At 39.4% G+C, this 26,986-nt stretch overlaps 1 protein-coding gene across 3 annotated transcripts in view; it reads right to left on the bottom strand.

The window, feature by feature from the left end:
- Window positions 1–4,515: 4,515 nt before the first annotated feature.
- CDH8 (cadherin 8) overlaps window positions 4,516–26,986 on the bottom strand; it is a 159,758-nt gene continuing 137,287 nt past the window's right edge. For all 3 annotated transcript variants that reach the window (XM_077786269.2, XM_085589455.1, XM_085589456.1), the window contains 2 exons: window positions 8,285–8,536; window positions 4,516–6,575 (listed from right to left, as the gene is read on the bottom strand). In XM_077786269.2, coding sequence (XP_077642395.2) covers window positions 6,082–6,575; window positions 8,285–8,536 — 746 coding nt within the window. In that variant the 3' untranslated portion in view covers window positions 4,516–6,081. The remainder of the gene's footprint in view (window positions 6,576–8,284; window positions 8,537–26,986) is intronic.

Consider the following 26,986-nt stretch of genomic DNA (forward strand, 5'->3'; position numbering starts at 1 on the left):
CCACAAGACCTGCTTTATAATTCAGAAACAAGCTGTTATGAAAGGCAGGGAACTGACTTTTTTTTCGCTGTAAATATTTTGAAGGTAAAAAATTCAAGACAGGGCTTGGCCAACCCAAAGACCCAAGATACAAAATGAGAACCCAGCCCAGATTCACTCATCATTTTGCCACCACCAGTTACCAGTGCTGCCTTTCTGGCTGTTTCTTCCAGGCTTCACAAATCAGAACATTTCCACAGGAATAAAGGAAGAAATCTATGTGTTCCTCAGCTCCATGGAATGAGTCTGTATTTAGATTGGATGTGAGTCAGTGGCAGTGTCCAAGCCAGGTTGGACGGGGCTTGGAGCACCCTGGGATAGTGAAAGGTGTCCCTGCCCATGGCAGGGGGTGGAAAATGATAATTTTTTTCTTTCTTTGTCATTTTCAATCCCACCCATTCCATGAATCTACACAAAATATTTGGCCTGGGACCTCCTGATGAACAGGAATTTGAGCTGTCAGGATTAGATTTAATTTGTATTTTGTGAGTGTCCAGAAAAATATCAGGGGAAAGTACGACTGCCCCTTACTAGAAATGCTTTCTCTAATCATGGAATAAAACAGGCAACCTCTATTCATCCCTTCACTGTGCCTGTGGTCTCACAAATCTCCTTCAAACTGGCACCAGAAACAGTGACAGGCGACGAAAGGGAATTTTGCAAGTTATTCCATATCCCCTCTGAAGAAAAGGCTGAAATTTTCATGTTGTTGATTTCACTGGTTTAATGTTTGCAGTGTGGGGGGGTAGGAAGAACAAAAAAAGAAGAGATAGTTGTGTTGCAATGCTAATGAGCACATTTACAAGGCTCTGCCAGCAATGCTGAGCTTCAGCTCGCTTTTATTAGCCATTTTGGAAGATGTCTTAGTTGCAGTTGCACAAAAAGCATTGTCAGGAGTTTTATATTTTCTCATTTTGAATACTGTGACATTAGTTGGAGAGGGTCTGGTTCTGCAGCACATAAGCCAGTATCAGTATTGTATAATAGTGCAGCTAGACTCATTTTGCAGTGTGATTACAAAACCCATCACTGTGAATTATACAGCAAGTTAAATTGGTTTCCACCTTCTGCAAAGCCAGAATATTATCTTGCACAAATAGTATACAAATGTAGAAATAATAAAAGTCCAACTTATCTGAATGATAGAGCACAGAAAGCTTTCATTGCTCACTCCATCAGTACTTTCTATTTTCTGCTAATGACACATGCTGTGGTCTGAAAGCAAACTCTAACAACAGAGAATGCTCTCACTTTTTACTTTTTACATTTTTACTTTTACTAAGCTTCAGTTTACTAGAACATCCTAAAAACTTTCCATGTCTGAAAAACAATTTTTCGAGCAACATTTTTACATAGAATCACAGAATGGCCCAATTTGGAAGGAGGCTTAGAGCTGATCCAACACCACCCCTGCCATGGCAGGGACCCCTTCCCCTGTCCCAGGCTGCTCCAGCCCCAGTGTCCAGCCTGGCCTTGGGCACTGCCAGGGATCCAGGGGCAGCCACAGCTGCTCTGGGCACCTGGGCCAGGGCTGCCCACCCTGCCAGGGAACAATTCCTCATTCCCAACATCCCATCCAGCCCTGCCCTCTGGCACTGGGAGCCATTCCCTGTGTCCTGGCACTGTATTGTCTGATGAACTTTAGATGAACTTTCCACTTCTCTTGATCAGAAGCACTTGTGAATGTCTGCTGCTAATTAACTTTTTTTTCCTATTATTTATATTTTTCTATTAATGAAAAAACACCATCATTAGCTTCAGATTTTTCAGCATAATTTAAATACTGGATAAGTACTTCAAATCATATGGGAAACTCAAGACTGTTCAGTCTTCCCTATAGAATGAAGGGAGCTTGGTGGATTTCACTCTCCTGGTGAGCTGCATTTTCTAGTCCCTGAACACTGACCCACTGAAAAAGAGCTACATGGTCTTAGTGAACTTCATAACATTATACTCCCAGTATTCCAGCTCAGCAGAGATGTGGTGAAGAAAGGAGCAGTCAAAGGAGGAGAAACAGCCAAGCAGCTCCACCAAACTGAAATTATATCCCAGGAAAACCAGATACAGGAAAAGTGCCAAACATTTCTCCTTCTAGACAGACCTTGGAGAAGCTTTCTAAACCCATTTATTCAGTTCTAGAATCCCATGACCATGCAGGCTGTTAAAAAAAATTGCCACGCACATTTGTAGGTAGATGCATGGATGTAGTAGAGCTGATTTATTTTTCTCTTTCTATTAAAATCAGCAGCTCAATCTCTAGCAGAGCTGTACAAATAGAGTTATTCCAAGCAGACTATTTTGCAGACATCCTGTCTGCTCTCCAGACTGAGAATTGTCACTGCTGTGCTGCCACAGAGCTGATGGGATTTGGAGTTGCCATAGTGTTAAATGTTTCTCCTGTGATCAGCAACTGCTGATTTAAATGAAAGTCTTGAGCCATTTTCTCTCCTCTGTATTTCACAGTCATTTCAAAGTCATCATAAACAAAAAGGTGTAATGATACTGGGTAAAAAATGTATTTAAATGAGCTTGCTGGGATCTGATTTCAAGGTCAGAGCACACAAACAGCCTCTGCTTTCAGCTGCTGTAAAAGACAGGACACACTGAGGACCTCCAGCCATCTGAGTTATATTTAATAAACATGTACACACATTTCCTTCACAGTGCTTTTGTGTTGAAATGCCTGAGCTGAATTTTGTGTCCCTACAATGTGCACAGAATTCCAGCTTTCATGGGTGCCATGATTTACTTTAGTGGTTGTGACAAACGATGTGAGACACAGGCAGGTGAAGGCAGGCCAGGATCAATGGGTCTCTAAGGCACTTGGCACTTGTAAAAGATTTTGAGTATTTACTTCTCAAATTTATCAGTATTAATAATTCTAATTTAATGCATTTTCCTTGTCACTTGCAATGAGTCAGTTGCTAATTAAATGCTGTTGAAAAAGATGAATTACACATTTACATGCTTAAAAAGAGTGCCACTAATATGTCTAAGTCTAGATGTGAAATGTAGAACAGTATGATCTAATCCCCCTAAATACTGTTGTTATCCAAAATAATTCTATGCTGAATTAATTATCAAAAAAGGAGAAGTACTAGAAAACTGAATGATTGACATTTAACCCTCTATTGGTTAAATGGTAATTGGCTATTGGTATAAATTTTATATTCAGGTTACATGGAATTAGTTTGCAGAATTAATAATTTCTGTTCAGTGGGGAGGCAATGACACAAGAAACAGCACATCTCTATTGACAGGTCAGAAATTCATTAATTCTTTTTCTCCCCTTTGCATTGTAGCTATTCCTGTTTAAAAGCTGTAGAAATGCCCAATTTTGAGCTCTGCCCAGTAGCAGTGCCTCTCATCTCTTTTTGACTGACAATGATGAGATTTCTGTCATGCTTTGCCTCTCCTACAGGGCCAGTGATGGGATTTTTTTTCCTGGAAATCTTATTACTGAATGCACTGTCGTGGTCTCAGATGGAACTTTCAATCAGAAAGGCAATCAGAAGGTTTTCTATTTGTGAGTTTTCCTACAAGAGAGCTCTGCTAAACTCTCTGGTGTAGCCTCTCACTCACAGAATGCCTTGCCCTGAACGCTGAGGTGGCCCCAGCCAATGCCATGATCCATGTTCACAGCACCTTCCCTGGCTCCCACCACTGGGATGTACACAGAAACTGGCCCAGCTCCCAGTTCCTTTCCTGTTTAAGCTGGTGTTGGATCTGCCATGGCAGCTCAGAACAGCCTGGCACCCAGAGCAAGTGATGAGTAAGAGTGTATTTGGTTTTTCTTGTAGTGAGTTACAGAAATATGTTTGATTTCATTGAAATCTGCAGGAGATCTCCTTTCCTACCTTTAGAGGACTTCACTGTTTAGATCAGTGTTTTGCCAAAAGGTTTAGATTCAATTATTCAAAAGCATTTTTGTTTTACTGCAGTGCAACTTAAATGTATTGGGTACTTAATGAAAGAATTTCAATAAAATCCTTATTATATATATCAAAGTTGTATATATATACATATGTATATATGTATATGTATATGTGTAGCTGCCCATAGACTACAGTCACTAAACCAAGGCGTGCTGCAGCTAAAAAAAAGTCAGGGGGTGATGTGTTAAGAATTCTTTGTTTGCAGAATAAGTGTTATTGAGGAGCTTTAAGTCAGTGGGTTGTTTTAACCAGGAATGCTTAAACAAAAATCATGTGAGGTTATTTTTCAGCATGGTGCAGTGAATCAGACACTTACAACTCCTGTGCTCCCATTACTGTCAAAATTCTGCAATCACTGTCAAAAATGGTTTCAAATATTCTCCTTTTTTTCCATTTTCCTTTTTTAAATTTTGTCTATATTCAACTAATTAATAAATAATTTTGAAGAAACGCCATTCCTCCAAAAATTATGAAGTTATTCTGGCAGATTCATTTTTGCATTGCCCAGGTAAACCTGAAAGAAAAGCAATAACAAGAGAAGTATTTATAAAAATATATTTCACAAAGTAGGAAACAATACAGGAGTTTCTCTGAATACAATACATGGAGTAAATAAACAAATGATAATATAGCTTCGAAACAAAGTAGAAAATTAAAATGATTTTGATGTAATACGTAGTTTTCTTATACAATTGCTACTTCTAAATGGCAAGTTTGCATTACAAATTGAGTATGCTTGCAGCTTCTAGTGTTCTTTCTCTGTGTGCAAGAGCCCTGGTGCATCACTATGAATATTATAGAAAAAAATGCTAATAACAGAAGCAGTAAAATTATGTACACACTGGTTCCTGCTCTAATACAGTGGAGAACTATAAGCATGTTTTTTTTTTTACTGTACTGTGTTATGTGTGGATTTCTAAAAGTCTATAGTTTAAATATTCACATGAACCAGTTTACTTCCAGCTGTTTGTGCTTGTATTAAAAACACCAGGTACTAAGATTTATGAAGAAGATATAAAACTGTCAAAAGTTTTCTCTGGCAATGTTTAATTCCTGCCAGCATTCTCTTAAAATTCAGCTACTGCAAATGGACAGGGAACTGCTTTAACCTGCAACAATTTGTCATTTTTCTTTTCAAAATGTACATGTATGAAACATTCATTATATATAGAAAAAAAATCTAACTGATATAATTTAATTTTCTTCATAATCTTACTCTATAGATTATCAGTCTTAATAAATAAAAGCAGTAATGGACATCAATAAAATATTTATTTCAAAGATTAAACAAATAAATTCGATCTTTAGCAATAAAATCAGCAATTCTTTCATTTATGTAAGTCCATCCCATTTCACAGTTTTTTCTTTCAGAAGATGAAGCACAGGGTTGATCCTTCTTCAAAAAAAAAAGATCCTTTTGTGAAGCAAGGTTTTGCAGCCCTGCCTGTGAATCTCTACACATTAGTATTTATTACCCATCACTGGAATGGATTAAGAACATGTGAATATTTTAAGGCTTGACACAATATTTAAAGATGATATTCAGTCTGTGGTTGCGTGGCCAACAATTACTGTATGTACAATGGATGGTCACTGCACAGTAGGAGCCAGTAGGAATTGGCAATGCTATTTCTGCTCAGCATTGCTAAGAAGACCAAGATATTGCTTTGAACATTTCTGTGGCGGGATCTTTGTTGGCAATGCAGAAACAAACCTTTAGCTTTACACATACTGGGCAGGAGCTACTGTTCAACAGCAAATCCCTGCAAGTCCATTTCCTAAGAGAGCACCAATTTCTTTTTTGTTCTTTTCAATTCACTGAAGATAATCAAAGATCCAATCTCCATCTTCTGAGTGGTCAAGTGAATATCAAATATCCAAAGACTTCTAGACACTCCACATACTTTACTTCACACTCCACAAGACTTAACCTCCTAACATATACTTTTTTTTTTTTGGTTCAACATTACAATGTAGTTGATTTTATAGATGACTGGCGCTAAACTTGCCTCTAAAACAAAAAGCCACATTAGTTTTAACTAACAGCAGTGGCCCTAGAATATTACATGATCATTAAGTCAACAGGGAAAAAGTTTGTAATCCACTGTCAAGTTTCTTTGTCACTTTCTCCGACTGAGTAAAGTTCTCCGAGTCTTTTAAAGCGAGGACCCCATTCACTGAGGTAGTCAAAATTCTGGTCTGAGTCTGATGTGGAGGACTCCAAGGAGCTAAGGGAACCAGCCGCTGACCCCTTTCCTTCATAGCCATAAATCTGGATAGAGTCATATGGCGGAGCTGTGGGGTCATTATCAGCTTCATGAAGCCTTACATTAATAAATTCATCAACATCAACACCATTAGGAACAGGTGCAAGACCCTGCCTGGGCATAAATTGAAGATCAGGCTTAATATCCTTACGAGGCAAAAATCCATTAATTCCATCTGGATTTTGCAAAGTTGCAATGTCAAAGGCTTCTGTGTCTTCCTCTCCACCTCCTTCGTCATCGTAGCGAATAATATTTTCCCTCACATCTTCATCATCTTTGATGATCAGAGGCTCATTCTTATGTCTTCTTAGTGTCACAAACAGCACCACAATGACTGCAAAGAGAGCACCACAAGCTGATTAGGCAAAACATTTCCAACCCAAACACCACATGGTGAGTGCAGCTGGGGAAGGTGAGAGGCTGCTTTTTGTGGGATTGGGAGTAATCAGGGTGAAAAGCTGAAAGACCTATGACTTCAACCCCCTTCACATGAAGGAAATTGGATCAGAAGCTCTAATTAGTCATCTAGTCTTTGATTATCAGCTCATATTTACATCTGAAGCTCAATTTTATAGAAGCAATAAGATTTCCCATACTTGTAATTTCAAGCCTCGACTTTTCCCTTTGGAAGTGAAGTCGTGCTATCATTATTCACACAGTCTATAATGATCTACATTAGGGATGGTGCTTTCAAAAATTAGAGGGTGTTTTTCTGAAAACATAGCCCTAATGGCAGAACAAAATCAGTGCTTTTTTTACCTGTTGCAAGAGAAGACTCCTATTATATAACTAAAAAGAGAGTGAGAAAATAAGTGAGATAGAAAGAGCTCAGCTCAATTTCAGAATCATGAATAGATGCATAAAAAACTCTAGACGGCTTATGCTTCGTTTTGCAGTTTAATGCTTAAACCGCAGTTACTGATGTAAATCTCAGTCACAAAGTGAAGCAGCAAAGTGCAGAAATAGGACTCTCACTTTTCTCTCCCTCACTTGATGTTGAACACAAATGTTGTATGTTTTATTAAAATATACCACAGTGCTTAACTTGTAAAGATTAAGTCTCTTGTGCCATTACAATCCAGAATAAACATCTAATAGAAAAATACAAATATAAATATATATAGAATAGAGAGAAATAAAGCTATAAGAAGGCATCCAAAGGAGGGAGCCCAGGCTGGGGAAGGGCCTGCAGCAGCCACCCGAGGAGAGGCTGAGGGCACTGGGCTGGGTCAGCTGCAGCAGCGGAGCTGAGGGCAGAGCTCCCAGGGCTGCAGGGGCAGCTCTGAGCTCTGCTCTGGGCTGGGGCAGCACCCAGGGAGCAGCTGGGGCTGGGCAGGGCTGGCTCAGGTTGGAGATCAGGGAAGGTTCTGTGTCCCCAGAGGTGCTGGCAGTGCCCAGGCTGCCCAGGGAATGGGCACAGCCCCGAGGCTGCCACAGCTCCAGGAGCATTTGGACACCAGGGATGGACAGTGGGGATGCTGGGAGTCTGCAGGGTCAGGGGCTGGATCAGTGATCCCTGGGGGGATTGTTGGGGGGTCTGCAGGGACAGGGGCTGGGTCAGTGATCCCTGGGGGTCTGCAGGGACAGGGGCTGGATCAGTGATCCTGGGGGTCTTCAGGGTCAGGGGCTGGGTCAGTGATCCCTGGGGGTCTGCAGGTCAACAATCCCTTGGCTCCCTTCCAGATCAGGACATTCTCTGATTCCATGATTCATACAAGTCTTGGGATATACAGCAGATCCATTTTCCATCAGGTATAGTCCACACTATGTTCACCTTGCTGCTCAACACCCCAATGTGATTTTCAGCTTCCCATTCCCCACCTGTTTATTCTGTAACTCGTGTGTGTGACTACGCCAGAGCAAGACTTTGCTCTCTCGGCTTCTGTCCAGCTCTTAGCACAGGAGGGATTCAGTGCTGCCAGCACTGCCAGTGCTGCTGCACGTGGTGCTGGACCAGACCATCCCTCCTCCTCCTCTCTGACCCCCACACCTCCTCGGAGCCCGCAGGGGATTTGTGAGGCCGGGCCGTGGCCCAGCACGCACCGAGCAGCAGGATGATGCAGGCCAGGATGGCGATGAGGGCGCCCATGCTGAGCCCGATGGGCAGCACGTAGGCCTCGGCGTTGCAGGACTGCACGGTGCCGTCGCTGCTGCAGCCGCACACGCGGATGGTCAGCGTGCCCGTGCTGCTCATGGGTGGCGTGCCGCTGTCGCTGATGACGATGGGCAGCAGGTACACCTCCTGCTTCTGCCGGCTGAAGCCGCTGTGCTTGGCCAGGATGCTCAGGGTGTTGTCTGCAAGGCAAAAATCTCAAGATGCGTCAAGGGAAATTTAGGTTGGAAACGAGGAAAAAGATTTTTACAGAAAGCGTGATAAAGTCGTGGAGTGGCGTGCCCGGGGAGGCGGTGGAGTCACCATCTCTGGATGTGTTAAAAAAAGCCTGGATGTGGCACTGGGTGCCAGGGTTTAGTTGAGGTGTTGGGGCTGGGTTGGACTCGATGATCTTGAAGGTCTCTTCCCACCCAGTGGTTCTGTGAAGTCTGTGAAAATGGCAGCGTCTCAGCTCGTCCTCAGTGCCCTCAGGAACCTCAGAGCAAACGTTCTGTGATCTCCTCGTGTCAGCAGCACGTGGCACAGAAATGCCTCCCCTTTCTGTCCAGCTGCCTCCAGAAGCTGGAATATATATGTATGTATATGCATATGTATATACATACATTGTATATTACATATATATATATATGTAATAGATGCATTTTCTTGTGTGATTAGAAGATCATGATCCCTTATTTCTCCTCTGCCTACAGCACTGCAGATATCGTTCCATCATGATTCACCACTTTTTTTTTTTCAAGTCATGCAGTCAAAAAAATCCAGCCAGTAAAAAAACAGAGAAATGAAATGTTAAAGAAACCCGGACTTAAAGCATATTCACCAATTAACACAAATCTTCCTTGCCTTACAAGCACAAACTACACATTTTCCTCTGCTATAAAGGATTTTTACTTTTTATATAAAGAGAAAAGTAAAGCTAAATGCATTAAAAGTTGTGGGGCTAATTTTAAGAGATCTAAATATTTATTTGACCTCAATGAAAACAAGAGAGCAAACCAGGCTGTATCTCCCATGGAGGCAGACAGCAAACGAGTCTAGGACATCTTACCTCTGCACACATATGCAGAAAGTTAATTTTAGAAATATAAAGAGGCATCTGACTGCATGGGATCCTACACACCCATAGAGTTACACAGAGAAATCTTTCAGAGTCAGTCAGCTCTCAGTTCACCTAATGAATACAAGCTGATTTTTCATAGGATAATCATACAGATTTTAATTTGCATAGTTACAAAAATTACAGATTCTAGACAGTTAAAAACACACATGTATGAGATATCAATAATCTTGTATGTGTCATAGTACTCAGGTATAAATCATGATTAGTGGCATGTCAAATATGCAGAAAATTCTGATTTCTTTATATAATTAAATATTCTCTAACTTTTAACTGCTTTATTCTGTGGAATAAAATAATAATTCAATATTAGGAATCATAATAACAGAGTGCATGTTGACTTCCACTAGTTTGCTGTTGGTATTTTGTTTAATAAAATGATTCAGAGGCACAGAGAAGAGGAAAGTATGTGTGTTTGTGTGTGAGTGTTGATGTGGGATCCAATGACAATTTAAAAATAAAGCTGCACACCTTGTTTGGAAGAAGAAGTTGAGGTTCATTTTCCTGATGCATCATGAACAAAAGAAAGCCTCCTGATATTTTATGCTCTAAAATGGACACGTGCAATGCTAAATGTCATTCCATGAAATGAAAGAAAACACTGGGAGTGCTCATATGAAAATAGGCTTCTCCTGAAGATCAGGTCCCTTCCCACACAAACATTCTGTGATTCTATAATTTTCTATTATAGAATCACCTACCAACCACATTTACAGGGCCTAGAGAGGTTTTTACTATAATTTATGTTGAAGATGATGTAACCATTTCAGCATTTTTCATAAATTCAGATTTTCAACACATGAAGGTCAATCTAAAAATTAGCTCCTTCATAGAGCAGAATAAATATGGTCACTTTGCAGAACAAAAAGTATTCCTAATATTTTTTTTTCCACAGGAATCCTGAGGTTTTATTTATTCCAGTTGGAAACAGTCACATCAAAACTGATGGCACCCTGGAGCTAAATAAATAGTCTAGTTCTTCCTTGTGCCCTTTTTAAAATGAAAGGAAGCATATGTGTTTACTGAAGACAAATTTCAGGTATAAGCTCTTAAGAATTCTGACAACTCAAATAGGACCAAAGTCCCTGATGACACCCAGTGTCACATTTGCCAGTGTGCTGCAGTGGAAAAGTCACGTGTGTTTGAAGTCAATAATTAACACACATTTGGAAGTGAGCAAACCCTGCACTCCTCCTTGCTTGGGTGTGCCAGAGGTGTTAACACACATGTGCAAGTTAAACCACTTCCATACTTGTTCTCTGCAGGGCAAAAAGGGAAAAGTCATGCTGGGAAAATAATTCTGTAGCTCAGTTTGCCTGAATATGGGTGTGTGGAGCTCTACCAAAGTAAGAGTGATTACATGATGTGCAAATGTTCCTTTTTTGATCTGATAGCCTTCTTTTCCCTCTCAGCACCCCTCCTGTTTTTCAAATACTGGAAAATAAATTCGTCTGCCTGCTGTCATTCTCCTGCAAAATTAAAAATATCCCAGCATAAGCTGCATCCTTAATCCTTTTGCTTTAACCTTTCAAAAGAGAAAATAACTATATGGCGCTCAATTTCCAGCTCTTTCTTTGAGACAAATCCCACTTAGAGGTGTCACATCTGTAGTCATTTATTTGGAACTCCAGAGACTTTTACACTTCTATAGCACAGTGCTCTAAAATCTGTACTGATACAGCCTGTTCCTTCCTGTGAACCTGCTGCAGCCCTTCTCTGCCCAAGCTGGAGCACAGGATTGATTACTGAGCCCAACAGCCCTGCACTTTACAGATATGCAAAAGAGAGAAGGCACCTGCTTTAGGAAGAACTGCAAAAGAGAAGCTGCACTTGTTGGGAACAGCTTCAGATCCCTTCCATCCTCCTGAGATACTCACTTCCATCCTGTCTGCTGCAGAAAATTCTAATAAGCCAAAACCAGAGCATAACAGAGTGAAAAAAGGAAGGATGCACTCTAAAGAGAAGGGGGCAGAAAAAGTGAGAGAGAGGAGAGAAGCATAAAATAAAAGTGCTCATCAGTGAAGCTTTGCTGAGTGTAAGAAACCAGCTGGTTTCTTGATTCCTGGTTGGAATTGATAGCCACCATGGTTATCAATTCAAGCTCAAAGTAATGAGAGAAAGCAAAAGAGATGCAAGATATTTGGGATATTAACTGTTAGTTAAGTGCAAAATAAGTTGCAATGGCTGGACAGTCAGAACTATTCAGAAGAGATGTCAAACAATGAGAAGAGAATAACTTTCTTTTCTTACAGATGGCTTGTTTAGTTGTGGTTTTTGTTGTTTTGTTGTGGGTTTTTTGTTTGTTTGCTTGCTTGTTTTTGTAAGAAACCATGTTTGATTAAAAGTGAACATGTTATGCCTGGAAAAAAAAAGAAACTGCCAAGCAGAACATAGAAAAAGCAAAATTAAATTACCAAATTGTTTTGCCAATGGGTGGCAAGTCCTCCATTTGACTTAGGAATTTTGTTTAGCAATAAATTCTTTCCCCTTCATTGCTATGTCTTAAAATAAATATACCTTAGTGTTGCTGGAGATGTGGCTCTTGAGTGAATAACAATGACTCCCTGGGTTAACATTTTAGTGGGTTCTTAGAATTTGAAGATAAATCCTGGCAGCTGATCAGCAATAAACTCAATTTATCTGATTTGCTTTCTCCTTTCTGGACATTCCAGAAGGAGCCTTCTCCAGGAACAGCCTCCAGCACTGCTGCATGAATGAACTTGGCAGCAGGTGCTCAGCAGGAGAGGGGACAATCACCTTCCCTCATCTTCCCAATTAACCCACTGATCCTTCATTACAGCGCTGCTGCTCGGGTTGTTTATTTATTCATGGTACTTTTAGCAAAACAAGGCAAAGCATGTGCACAAAAGCCCCAAAGTTCTCTGCTCACAGAGCTCTGAGCTGTCTGCCACAGGCAAAGAGCCACTGAGAGCTCCTCCAGCCAGGGAGGCACATCCAGGAGGGGCTTTGACATTCTCCATCTGAATCCTCCCACAATTCTGTGCCCTTCTCCGTGGGGAAGGGGCTGAGAAATTCATGGAAATGCCTGAACCCTATGAAATACCCTCTCCCTGGTGATGCAGCAGCCACCCAGGATGGAGTAAGATCTTAATAACTCTCACAGCATCAGTGTCAGAGAAGCACAGCTCTGGGCATGCACAAGTACAGCTCAGAGCCGGAGCTTACTTCTGCCTTTTTTTACACAGAACAAAACCTGGTGGCTCAGCTCCCTGGCTGACTCTCGGTCTCTGAAATTCACAAGCAGATTCTTGAAATAATCACGAAAGAGACTGTTTTGGGAATATCGCCCTCACAGCTGGAACAGAGGATGACAATGCAAAAGGTCTTTAAATCATATCCAGGGTGGTTTCTAGACAAAGGTAGTTTGCATAACCATAGCAATTACCACAGGGCCAAGTGCTTTCTGCAGATTCCCCAGCTGTTTTCAAATCTTCCAGATCTCTTTTGAGGCTCTTGGATGAATGATTTTGAGAAAATGTAAATGCAATCATTTTAATACAAAGCTACTTCTGGATTTTCTGGACTCGAGTGACTTTAATGGCATCAACAGCAATCAGGATGTGAAATTAGCAGGCAGGAGTCAACCCCTTCAACTCCCACTCTGTGCAGGAATGCATCTTGCAATTTAAAGCCAGACAATGAAATAACAGAACAAAAGTAAAAATCAGAAGCAGTGAGTTTGCATTCAAGTGTCATTTTCTCTGCACACTTTATTGCAATTCTTTAATTCCCATGCAGTCTCTAATATGTTGAGATCAGTGGAGTTCCCTGCTGTGCCACCTTACACCTACAGAATTCTGCCTTTCTTTTTTTATCCATTTTATAATGCCCTCAGGAGGATCAAATAATTAATGATATTAAGGACTTTGTGGTAGAAGTTGTTATCTATGCTTTATATATTATTTATGTGAAGAAGGAATTTTAATTGGAAACTCTACAGCTGGAAACAGCAGAATAACAGAAATATATGTTTCTTCCTGTTTATTAGAGCTATCATTCTTTGTACATTTTTAAATCTCAGATTCTCTGTAAAATATAGTTATTTGACACAAGTAGAAGAGCAGCAGGAATATCCTTACTCTGACACTCCCTGCTTTTTCTGATAAGGAAAAGACAGGGACAGCTCATTCATCTCCCATGTCTGTTCAAAGGTAGCACCCTTTCTTAAATAAAAACCCAAAACTTGAAATAACTGAGCAATTGAATTATTATCATCAAGGTTTCAATGGAAACTAGAGAAAACCAGAGCACATGACATTTGAAGGAATGTGAGCTCTAGAACACTCAGCAACCAGCTATAAGGGCACTAGAAAAGAACATTCAAGAGAATGCTGATGCCATTTCAGCTTTGTATAACCATTAATAACTGTAATTAATATGCATATGCCTCTTATAATAGTTAATATTCACTCGTGGAAACCTTACAATGTCAAACACAAATTTTTAAAAGATCCTTTCAAACATTATTATTTTCAGTTTTCTTCAGAATTCAAACCTAATGACAGAGAAATTGATTGATGATAGGAAGATTCCAATCCCCTTTTTGGAGCCTGAGTATAAAACTGTCAAGAGATACAGAGGTGTCTAAACAAGTCACTGTACAAGTCACCTTAATCATTATTATTTTTGAATATTTTCTCAGTCATATTTTCTTTCTATGAAGAGATTTACAAATAACACCTTTTTAGATGGGTAGGATTGCACTGCAGGAAAAACCCAATGACTGCAGCTCTGACAAGTCACTGCCCACAGTCCCACGAGTGCTAAACCTGTGATTTCAAAATTTCTCTTTTTTTCCTTTTGCAATTACAAAATCCCTGGGAAAGAATACTCCTGATCTCATTTCTGATCCACCACAAGAACCAGAAGTGACAACTCCAAGCACACCCTCATCCATGCTCACCTTTGAAAAAGCCACTGCTCACAATGGGCCCTGAACTGGAAAACTGAATTATTTGTCTCAGGCTCCACTTCAGTACAAGTTGGAAGCATCAGTTTCCTGCTTCCAAAAGAATGAAATTAAAATGCTTTATGAGAAACACCCATGTAAGACAGTGGTTTTTTTCTGTGTCTTAGGCTGAAACACATTTTAAAGGAATATTTGATTAAAAGGGTACAATTATAAGTTTGTATGTTATAAATTTGGCAATAGTTAGTAGCTGAAAAAATAACCTATTTGTTCATTAGAACTGTTATAACAATTTTGTTTCATGATTAAACTTAGTGTTTTCATCATGGCTGTATTTATAAAAAGTACATTTTTATGATGACATATATATATGTATGTATTTTAATATATCTATATGTAAAATTTGTAATGTGTATTTTTACAGCTGTACCAGGCCTTCCATGATGACTGTCTAAAAAAATCCTCTCGAGCAGGAATTTACAAGAAAAAGAACCCTTTGTCTAATCTGTATGGTAAAGACATAAATGTTCTATTCAAACAGAAGGCTTACAAAATCATCTGAAAATAAAGAGAAGCCATTTTTTACAGTATAATTTTGCTGATTTATGATGGCCAAACCATATGGACACTGAAGCATCCACAGGTATTTCAAACTGACCTACTTTTCATATATGTCAAGAATTTGTGATGTCTTCAAAAAAAGCAGATTGATGATTGCTATCAAATTTAATAACAGACATCACGTTCAGAGGAAAAAACTTTTTGTCATAAAAATTCAGCTGATTGATCAAATTCTCTTTCCTGTCCCATAGCAAGTTGCATTCCATACTGGCATATTTAATGGCAATTCACAAAGCATTCCTATGACAAATTAACAAACACTTGAATGATTTTGGCTTTTTTATAGACCTGAGGTGTCTGCAATCCTTTAAAACACCAATAAGGGCACAGGAAAAGGAAAAGCATTAGTGTGAGAAAATATATTGGTAGAAGAATAATTGAAAAATGTCACATATTTTTTATCTTTGATTATTTTCTCCTCTTTACCAGTTGGCTTAAATAATAACAGTTTATGCCAAAACTGAGCAGCTGAATCAACTAATGAATAAAAAAACCTAAACACATTTCCATGTAGTCCTTTGCAGAAATAAAAAGTACTGCTGGGAATTTTGAATAATGAACAAAGTAATATTTAATTGTGTATACATCATTCTCATATGTTAAAATTTCTTGGAAAGGGGAATAATTACGTTAGTGCTACTCTGTAATACAGAACTTGTAGTAAATAAATTCTTGACAGAAGAAAAAAAAAGCCAAATTAACAGCAAAGTGATGATGAATAAGCATTTCCTCCTACCTTTTCCCTTTGAAAATGTGAACTTTAGATAATAGTCTGTATAATTTCTAGTTCTATTCCTTTGGAAAAGTCTGAACTTTAGATAATTGTCTCTTAAGTATTCTAAAACTTTCCTTTGACCTTTAGGCCAGCAGAGCTATAATCAAACATAAGTATATGGTCCCTTGCAGTCTAGCAGAAACTCTTGTATTTTGTACCTTGGTTTTTTAACTCATTGAAGAAAGGACAGAAAATCCCTGCTGAAGAAATAATGATGTAGAACACATTGAGTCTGAAATAATACCAGTTTTATTGTTAACGGAGTAGAGAAATAATTAGTACCTCTTTCTCTCTTTTTAATTTACAGACACATAGAGCAAGTCAAAGCAGGAAATTTTGAGTTCTGGGTCTGTTTAAACTCCACCTTGTCTGAACTGCACCCAGCACATCTGGCTGAACCTCACTCACTCTGGTTTGTCCGTTCATCTCTTCCAAACCCCTGCTGCCACTTGGGCTTGACACTCCCATTTTGGGAAGCAATCCAGGCAGTGAGGGTGTGAGATGTGCTAAACCAGCACTGGCTTTTGCCTCTCTTTTTTCTCTCCTGTACCCCAGCAGCCAGTCACAAAGCTGTTTACTAATAATGCCACTGCTGTGACATGCTTTGCTTCATTCAGATCACATCACTGCGTGGCACGTGCATTGAATGGTACATCTGTAAAGTGTAAGAATTAATGCAGGTTGCCAAGCTCTGCTTAGAAAAAGAGATGAAATGGCTGTCAAATGTGCTCAGCATTAAAAATACATTATTAACACAGCAATTTGCATAGACTGATGGATCATTTTTGAAATCTACATATTCTAGTTAATTCTATTCTGTTGTTATTTTAACCAAAAAAGTTTCAGAAAGTGATATGGTGTTTTACAGCACTTTGATAAAATAATGTCTATATTTTGCATTTGAACCGAGAACTTTTCAATACTATATTACCAGATTCCAACAAAAATGCTGTAATGATAAATAAAAAAGCCAAGATATCCCAAGGCTGTGCCATCTGCTTTTCTTTGGAGGGATAATGGATTCTCAATCTTTCTATGAATACCTACTTAACAAACGCAGTGTGGGAGGAGAAGCTGGTGTGAGACAGGGATCTGAGCCCCTCAGGCCACAGTGACAGGTACAGCTTTAATCATTACACTGACTGCATGTTCTCTTCTGTGTAGGGCTAAATCTCCACCAGGTTCAGTGAAATTCAGACTGATTTTGGTAGGTGATGGAAAAGCTCCAAGAATTCTTGCCCATGTTCTTCACCTTCCTCACTTCAACACATCCTCCAGTTCTTATATCAGTGACTTCTAGATCTGGAAAAGTTCACAGACCTCGGGACTATGAAGACAATCGTGGATGTATGAAGTGAATCTTTCTTTCTACAATATAAACTGTCACTATCACAGTAAAAACAATAAAACTTAAGTAGGAACATTTTGGGTCTCGGATGTGATGTGTTCTTGCCATTTAAGTAATTTAACATCCACTTCTCCATGCCATAATAATCACCTTTTCCATTCCAATTCTGAGCTGAATGTACACAGGGGCTTGGTAGGGATTTAAAACAATTTACCAGTAAATCATACACCAGCCCTTAAAAACTAAATCTGTAATCAGACCTATCAACCATATTGAAGTTTTGTTGCAACAGTAAAAGCCAAATTCCAGCCCTACCAGTGTATTTCTATTATGCCACTTACTTTTTACATAATGTCCACTTTGAAATACAGCATCAGAAAGCAACCAGCAGACTATAAAAACAGCAACCAGCATTTATTGGAACACTGCCTTTTGGTACTGGTGTAATAAAAGTCTTGTCAGCACTTCTATTACAAAATGCCAATTTTCAGAGGTTTATAACTCTGACATAACAACTTCCTATGAAAAGAAATTTAGAATGCTCTGCCAAAGAGCATTGAAAGTTAAATACAGCTTATGTTGGCCTGGGCATTTTAACTCAGAAAATAAATTAAAACCAATTCTGACTTAACATTTTCTTGAGCTAGTGCCACTGAAGAAAAAAAAAAAAGTGTCTTTCATTGTAAAAAGTGCCAGATCCTGCAGTTCTTATACATGCAGAACTCCCTTGAAGTTCCCTGAGAACAATTTCTGTGAGAGCCCTGAAAGGAGTGCCATTATACATTTTTGTAAATGTCATCAAGAGTTATATTAGCTTTTTGTAATTTGAAAGACTGAAATGTTATGGTGTAACATTGCCCCTGGGCACACAGGCAGCATGATAATGACTTTGGGAAGACATTCTGATATGCAGATTACATATAACAATAACAATTTGTTATCACCAGACCATTAATGGCAGTAATTCAGACCTCTGTCTCACACCCGAAGGATTCACAGGATGCCTTATTACATGCACACCTCTCAGGATGTGATTCCCATGGGGAAAACTCATGGCCTTTTGAAATGCAGGGAAGAGCAAAAGGCATCCAGAGAAGGACTTCCAGGGAGGGAAAAAATACCAGTTACTCATCTATAGAGTGGAAAACATAGCTTGAAAAAGTTTTCAAATGAAACATCCCAGATATTCTTTGAAATGTTTCTGGACAGCATGCAAATATTACACAGAAAAAACATGGAATAGCCACAGGTTCCAGACTGGGGCCACAGCTGGATTATGGAGAATCACAGCAGGAACACACACACATCTGAATTTAGATTCCAAGCCCAGGACATACTGCAAGACCCTGCCTTTGCTCTGTACATGGTGTGACACAACACAGAACTTGGAAAGAAGCAGCCAGGGAAAGATGTCAGCCCTTGAATTCTGCTCACCACAGAGATGTTACAATGTCAGTGCTAATATGGGTGAATATTATCAATATATATGCTCATATATTATGAATATATGAAACTACAGCACCAGTTCAGAAGTTGTTTAGAGTTTCTCATGGAATCACAGGATGACTGAGGTTGGAAGGGACCTCCAGAGGTCACCTGGTCCAACCCAGCTCACCACAGCTACCCAGAGCCCAGGATCATGCCCAGCTGGCTTCTGAATATCTTCAAGGATGGGACTTTTAAAAATAGTAAAATATTCGTATTCACAATTGAAATATAAATGTGACAAAACAAAAAAACATCTTATTCAGTGTTTCTCTTCATGCCATAAAAAGAAGTTATGAGGTATAAATATATAAAGAATCTGTAAGCTGAGAGAACACCTTGCAAATGGTTCCTTTTTGTCTTCTAATTTGTGATGAAGAGTCTGATAAAGTACAAGTGAAGTGTTTAGGCAAAAGCTGCAATAGAAATACAAAGCATGATCACATAAAAATATTAGAAGTGATGGGGATTCTACTGGCAGAGGAAAATACATCTCAATATGTCAAAAAGACCTCTGTGATCATGAAACCATATAAAGTTTAAAAAGTATGTAAAAAAGCATATAAAGGTGAGCAGAAAAAAAAACAAAAACAGTAAATACCTTGAGTAAATACCTTGACAAAGTAATATTTCCTTATTGGGGAAAAAAACCAAAAATATTTAAGAAAAAAAATTAAGTCTAGAAAAAGCTATGGTCTATATATGAATTTTTGAAGAAAGTGATTCTGCTAGAGAGACTGTATTAGAACTCTAGAAAGTTTTTAGCAACTACATCTTTTGATCTTGCCTGATAGCACAAAAAAGGCACAAAACAATAAAAAGTTGATTTGTCTTTTTTTTTTTTTTTCATTTAAAAATAGAAAATATTAGTACAAAGAAGCCATAACAATGTGGATTAGATAAAGAAGATACAGAAGGAGATGTCAGGGGTAGAACTGATTCTCAACTACCTCCCTCTGTCTTCAGTATTGCAGCTCATATCAAAGATGCCAGCTGCCATCAGACTGGGCTCCACCATCTCCTCCCCTGACAAGCACATTCCTCATGTTTCCTATCTGGGACTTCCAGAAGAATCTAAAATATCCCTCCCTTACAGCACCTGAAACTCTCAGCCTTTACCAGCCCCACTGCCCACGGCTCTGCAGTGTTTGCACAGCACAATGGCAGCACAGACATTAAATGTTTTATCCAAATGCATACAGAAAACTCACATCCAAGCTAAACAGAAGTGTTCCAAACTCCAGAACAATTCCTCAATCAAAAATCCATCACTCCTGCAGAGTGCTCTGAGATCACAAGGTCTTAATGTTCATTGGGGGAACACTGCATAGTTTACAGGAGGGTCACATATAATGGATGAAAAGGTTATAGAAAGTGACAGGACCCAGCTAAGCAAGGTTAGGGAGCAACAAGTTGGAAAAGCCTACATGAATTAGTTTTATTTTTTATTATTTCCAACAAGCTATAGCTTAGCTTCAGTTTTAGGTTAGACTGAATGAGAGTTTCATAACACAGCACAAACAAAGCCAGAAAGCTTTACCTGTTTTTATGAAAGCAATGTGAAACTGTTATGTCATTAAAAAGAAGAAAAAATTCAGTGTTCATGTTCAAGACAGCCCAATATTCTTAGAACAGAACAGAGAACTTCCATCAGCATTCAGAGATTACTGTTGGTTCTTCTTTTAAGGTTTATGACTTCAACACCAAACTCAACTCAAAACTCCACCACGGGGACTTCATTCCTGATTTAGCTTTTAGAGTCAAATTACAAAAAAAACACAGTCCTACAGTTACAGTTAGTGTAGGCAGGAGCACAGTCCTTAGCCTACAGTTTGCTAGTCTGAGCCCAGAGTTAGTCAGGCCAGGCTGGGGCTCAGCTTTGCTCTCCGAACATGGGCAGCCAGCTCCCACTGCTTCCCTGATTCCTTCAATCTGCCCATATCCATCAGTTACCTTTGGAGGACCCCACCAGCTCTTCCTCTTCAGTGCCATCAAGCAGACATCTGGTCCTTTTCTTCAAGTTCTATTTATCTCTCCCTAACAAGCTGCCTTATTATCTCACTTCAAACAGGGGCCCATCTTCACTCCCTCTCTAATCAGTGCTGATTACCAAGTGTGCACATCCTATCATTTTAGGATATGCAAACTCTCTCCCCAGACTAGACAGGTCAACTGATGCATTTCATTTCTTTGCTGTGTTTGGCTCAGTGTGTAAGATCTCTGTGTTCAGTCAAATCATGTATTCTACCTCTTCCCTGCCCTCTGAATGGATTGCCTTCTAGGCAGATTTATTATATAAATATTACATGCTAATAATTACATAAATATGTCGCTAATTACTGGCTGCTTGCCAAATAAAGTACATCCTAATTAGACAGAATTAAATGAAGACTAACAAAGTGACATATTTTACCACAAGATCACCCATAAAAATTACAAAATGAGGAGTTGATGGTAAAATAACCTAAGTGGTACAAACCTCCCCCACCCAGAAAAAGTTTTGTCTCCCTTGTTCTCCAAAGGTTGATGTCAGAAGCTGCAGTAAAAATCATTGAAAAAAATCTCCTGTTTCCTTCAGTGTGTCACTGCTTTACTTGCTGTGACAGAGAAATACAACCCGTTCTTAAACAGTCCCCTCCTCAAAATGAGTAAGGAGGAAATAAAGGGGTATGTAAAATATAAAATATAAACTTATTTGAGCACACCAGACAGGTTCAGGAAAATGCAGAGACACAGAATTCACACAATAATCAATGTTGTGGTCACCCTGCAGGAACAATGACTGTGATTCCAGCAGTAACTCCTTCCTTGTGTAAAACACTTGTTGGATTGGTTCAAAACAAGATACAAATTAGAACATGATGTGAGCCTTTTAAACTCACATTATAATGTCAGTTGTATAGTAATTAATCAGATAATACTAAAGGCTAAGAATTAAAAATCAATACTTTCTATTTTTTAATGGAGCATCCACGTGCAAATAGTCTGATATAATGACAAAAGGAGATTTTTCTTAATCAAAGGAAAAATTAACAGTTAATAAGTGATGATTCCTGCTTAATTTTTTTTCTCTTTTACCCTGTTTATTTTTCCTCTAGTAGAACAGTGTTGGTGGTCTTTTAATCTTTACTGCAACTGAAAGTTTAAAATGAGACTCCTATCTAGTTTCTCATTAATTGACAGAAGTGCAATTAGAGCAACGACTAAATTAATTCCTCCTCAACAGTCTGCATTTAGGATATGATACAACAAAGAGATATTCCATAATGAGGGCAACCAAGGAAGGAAGGAAGGAATGAAGGACCAATCAGGTTCTTAGGGATAAAATCCAAATAGTCAAACCAAAACAAAAGCTAACCATGATGTGAACACAGAAGAACTTCTTAGATGCAATATGACTCTGCTCGGCAATATGTTGAGGAGGTGATGTGGCAGAGGTTCCACCAGAACCTTTGACCTCAGGACGTCTTTCCTCCTACTCAGAATTCAATCCATTTCCAGGAAATCAAACATAGTCAGTGCAAACATCCATGAACATTTCCATGACAGAAATTGCTTTTTGTAGAAAACCTTGAGGAATTAAATGTACCCATCAAGCCAGAAGTGGTACTTAGAAATCTCTTAACTCTTTCAGAAGGTAGCTGATTAAAAATCTGGAAATTTATTTCCAAAGATTATATATTCACTTGGCTATAAATACTACTATGAAATACTTCTAAAGTCCTAGAATATCATAATCATGGGTGCTGTGAGTTTTTAAGGAGTTATGTTAGAGCACTTAGGGAACCTTTGATTAAGGCTGCTGGAGCAATGTTTCACAGAATCCCAGGGTGGCTGAGGCTGGGGGGGCCCCGGGGCTGCTCTGGTGCCACCTCCCTGCTCCAGCAGGGCCAGCCCAGAGCACAGGGCCCAGCAGTGTCCGTGTGGCTCTGCAATGTCCCCAGGAGGAGACTCCACAGCCTCTCTGCTCCACCTGCTCAGGGCTGGCACTGCCCAGGGCAGGAGTTCTGCCTCCTGGGCAGGGGCAGCTCCTGGGCTCAGCCCTGCTGTGGATAAATCCCAAGGAGCTGGTACTGCAGATCTTACTGCTGTTAGTGTAGAAGTTTTGCACTCAGTAAGAACACAACCCTGCCTGCTAAGCAGTTCAGTCTTGAGACTTTGAGTTAATGTCTATTTTCCCATTATGTGTCTGAAATTAAGTCATACTGAAGATTCAATTTGTTTTTCTCTGCTATTTCTTTCATCCACGTTCCATGTTATTATTAAACCAGACAGATTTTCAAGCTAACTTACTGACCAAATTCTTTTGCTCTTCTGTTTTGTTTTCACAACCTTTTATCTCCTACTCACCCTTTAGATTTATTATAAAATTAATGCAATAAACTGGGAAAAGAGAGCTAAGGACGTTACACTACTGAGCTTGATGAAACTCCTACAGCAGGAAAATTCACAGCTGTCCAATCCATTCCCTCATCATGAGTAAGCACTGTCGTGCATATGGTGCACAACACTGACCTCAGATCTTTTTCACTCAGATTGCATCTGGTTCTCAATTAGTTTGATTTATAAAATGAAACATAATTGACATCTTGGCAACATTCTGTTGCTAGCAGCACAAATAATAAATTAAGAACGAGTGAAGTAAAAGCCTCTTTAGTCATGTATGCATAATGGCAGGCTGCATGTATTTGGGATTAGCTGGGTCTCATCACTCCCACTGGAAGCTGTTTGGGGCTGGGTCATGTTTACACTAATGCTCTGCAATAACTGTAATTGTGGTTGATTCAAATGACCACAAAAAAGGCAGTCTCTGAAAGGATGGGATGCTGTGGGAATTAGTCTGATTTTCCAATGTGCGTATACAAATCCTCTGTAGCTGTCTGAAAATTTGCATTTGGGAGGCTTGGAAAGAAGTTGTCACCACAGAGCTGAACTGAACCAGGACAGAAAGGTTAAACAGCACTTGGAACAGAAGCTCCCAGGAAACACTTGGCCAGTGCAAAACTGTAAAAAGTACAGACGTGCTGGGGAGCACAGCAGGGCTGAAGAGGAGCTGGAGATGCTTGCAAGAGGACAATCAGCTTACCAGATGGCCCCCTCCTTGCTGGTTCATCCATCAGCTTGGCCTGTCCAGTCCAGTGAAGACTTGATGGATCACCTCTGGCTTAGGGCGGAGGAGAGAGGGAATCTGTCTGGAGTCCTGCATCCTGAATACAGGAGAGGAGTGAATAAGGATTCAGGCAGACAGAACAGACAGAAGGGTCGCAGGGGGGAGGAGCTGGCAGCTGAATTAGCCTCTGAAGAGTTGATCCTAGTTCTCTGTTTCAGCTGTGTGCACCAAGAAGGAGTCACCTCTTTAGCCTATTGAAGTGGTGAAAAGCACATAACCATTGTAAGGAGCTTAAATCACCCAGACAGGGATAAAAAGTGTTTGCAGAAGAACTGCACTGACTCTTCACCTGGTTTGTGGTTCTAATCAGAAAGGAGTCTGGAAAGAGCAGTGATCTGCATGCAAGAAGAAAGCTGGGAAAGACAGCAGAAAGATGTGTCAGTGAAGGACAAAGGATTGGAGTGGAAAAGTGCTGGCTTCCCTTCTACATTAAAGCAATCACTTCAGAAAACAACACCACAGCCATCCCTGCCAGGGAAGTTGTTTCAAATCTCACTCAACTGATAGTCAACATCAAGGCAAAACAGAACTTCAGGGAATAACAGAACACAGCTGATAGTGATTATAGTAAAGAAATAAGGGGGAAAGGAAGCAGAAAGTTATCAGCAGAAAGACACTGAGAATATTGTCACCAGCATTCTCAACTAGGTGGGACTAACACTGCAATACCGGGGAAAAGTGTAGCCTTACTAGGAATAGTAGACAGGAGTCAGATATTTCACTTCAACTGCAATATAAAATCATACCATGAAAATGGAAATTCATCCACTATCTGGCAAGACAGAACCTCTGAGCACTACTAGAATGTACTGGGGTCCCTTGGGAATATCATCATTAACTTGGAATTCTACCAAGTCTTCTAGAATTTGAGAATAATCTAAAGATGTATAACACTGATTTCCTCCTTACGTAGCTCATCACTTGTCACTGAGAAAGAGATCCTCTCTTTCAGTTCTTAGGCACAGTCTTACTTCACAGGATGACATTACATCTTAGAATTGTCAGATATGCAAATAAGAAAATTGATTACTTCTCTCACAAAGGATGATCTAGCATGTTTTCTGATCCAAAGCAGTTTCAGGCAGGTGAATTGTCTAAGGACCAATGGTAAAGGAACCTGAGTATAAGAAAGAGGGAACTGCATGAATTATTTCAGGGCTTGCCACTTGCCACCCAATGCACAACCACTCACTCCAGCAAAGCTGTTTGCACTGGCTGAATATCACTTTTTGCATATTAATGGAGTGGAAGCTTGAATCAGTCCTGGCCTTTCCCGGGTGTCCCTGCCTGCTGCCACAGTGAGGGGGTGCAGCAGCACAGTGTCCCCAGGTCCCCTCCCAGCCCCACCATGATCCTGATAAACTTTCCAGCAGCAGAGCAAAGCACACCAGAGACATAATTCTTAAAAGGGGGCTCAGCAGTTTAGGATAACTTGCAGACCAGACTGTGTTACTTCACGCCTGTAAATCACATACTGTTTTAAGCTGAGAAAGGCAAGTAGGCATCCAAAATAAAATTAAGTATTTTCCAGAAAAAAAAAAAAATGCCAAATTATTCTTAATTCACAGAATTACAATGTTTCATAGAACTTAAGTACCTTAACTATCACATGATTTGTTTTGGCAATTTTTAGCCCTTCTTACTCAGCAAAATAACATCTTTATGCTTTGTTTTAATTTCTTTAACTTATAATTTCTATTAAATGTGAAAAAGGAACATATTGTACAAAATCTTTCAATCACACTACAAAGGAAATATTTCAATAATTTTGTATTAGCAATTTCATTATTCACTCTATTATTCATAAAAAAATCAATAAACTGAGGTTCTTCTGGCATGCAAAATTTATAAAAATGTTGAACTTTGCTATTTAACAACTCCAGTTTAAATGCCATGCTGAGAAAAAGATTGATAGTATGATATTTATAATACTTTTTTCACACTATGAACACTCCTGGAGAAACATGATGTGTGTCTGTGGATGGCAGATCCTGACACACAAGTGCCAGATAATAAGGTACTTTGTGTTTGTTATTTTTAATACATTGCAATGCTTTATTTTTAACTGCTCCTTTCACACTGCTTGCACCTTGTTATGCAAGTATTCCTTGTGATTTCTGGTGACAAAACCACATCTCTTAAAAGAGATGTTGATCAATGCTTTCCCTTACATTATGCCTCATATTCCTTTACATCTTCTGGATGCTATTCCATACCACTAATATTGACAGATGGTAGAAAAATAATAACTTATAAGATGCAAGACTGAACACATCACTTAATTTGAAGAAAACCACTAACAAGGATATGATTTGGAATGTTTTGGAGTTTGAAAATCTAATTACTGATATATAAAAGAAATGAGGATGATAATTAAACCCATTAGAAATACATAAGCATGTGCTTTCCCTTAAGCAGTTCCACTGTGGAACACCCTCTGGCATGTGGCAGCTGGGCCACAAAGCTTCCCAAAATTACCTGAAACCGCAGCAATATGTGAGGATGTGCTGCTCACATCCAAGGCACTGTTTGGGTGCTGTGGTTCTGGATGCTCACTGCACATCCACCCAGAAATGATGGGTTTAATGATGTCCTTGGTTTGGCAATTTGTACCTGGGGTCAGGGGGTCGACTTTGAAATTGGGCAAAGTGAAAGGAGGTCAGTGAAACAGAGGAGTCACCTCAGAGCTCCCTGAGGGATATATTTGGGGAGAAAAGTCAATCAAAAACACAGAAGGAGCTTCAGCTGGCAGCTGAGACAATGGCAGAGAGACTTATCCAGAAATGCCAAAAGAAACTGTTTCAGGGAAAGACTTATTTTAACACATGAGAGGTACTCTGGTGGGAACAAAAGACTCACCCTCCAGTTATGTATTTGACAGATGCTGCTAAAAATACATTGATGAAAATAGCTGGGGGAAAATCCAGGTTTTATTGTATTAAAATCACAGTGACAGAGAAGAACTTTAAAAAAAAAAAAGTTATAATCATTTGTCTTATTATTTGGGATATCTAAAAGTGCTTACATGTAATTGTTTTCCTCAGCTATTTTGAAACTTTAGAAATATTTGGGTTTTGATGGTAAAGAGGTGATGAAATATAAAATAATCCATAATATGCAAAGGCATGCAAGGCAGTGATTGAAGTGATTATACCAGGCCATGTCCTTTAAGACACCAGACACAGT

Source organism: Lonchura striata, chromosome 11 (assembly GCF_050655825.1).
Source record: "Lonchura striata isolate lonStrDom1 chromosome 11, ASM5065582v1, whole genome shotgun sequence".
In the NCBI taxonomy this organism is placed as follows: domain Eukaryota; kingdom Metazoa; phylum Chordata; class Aves; order Passeriformes; family Estrildidae; genus Lonchura; species Lonchura striata.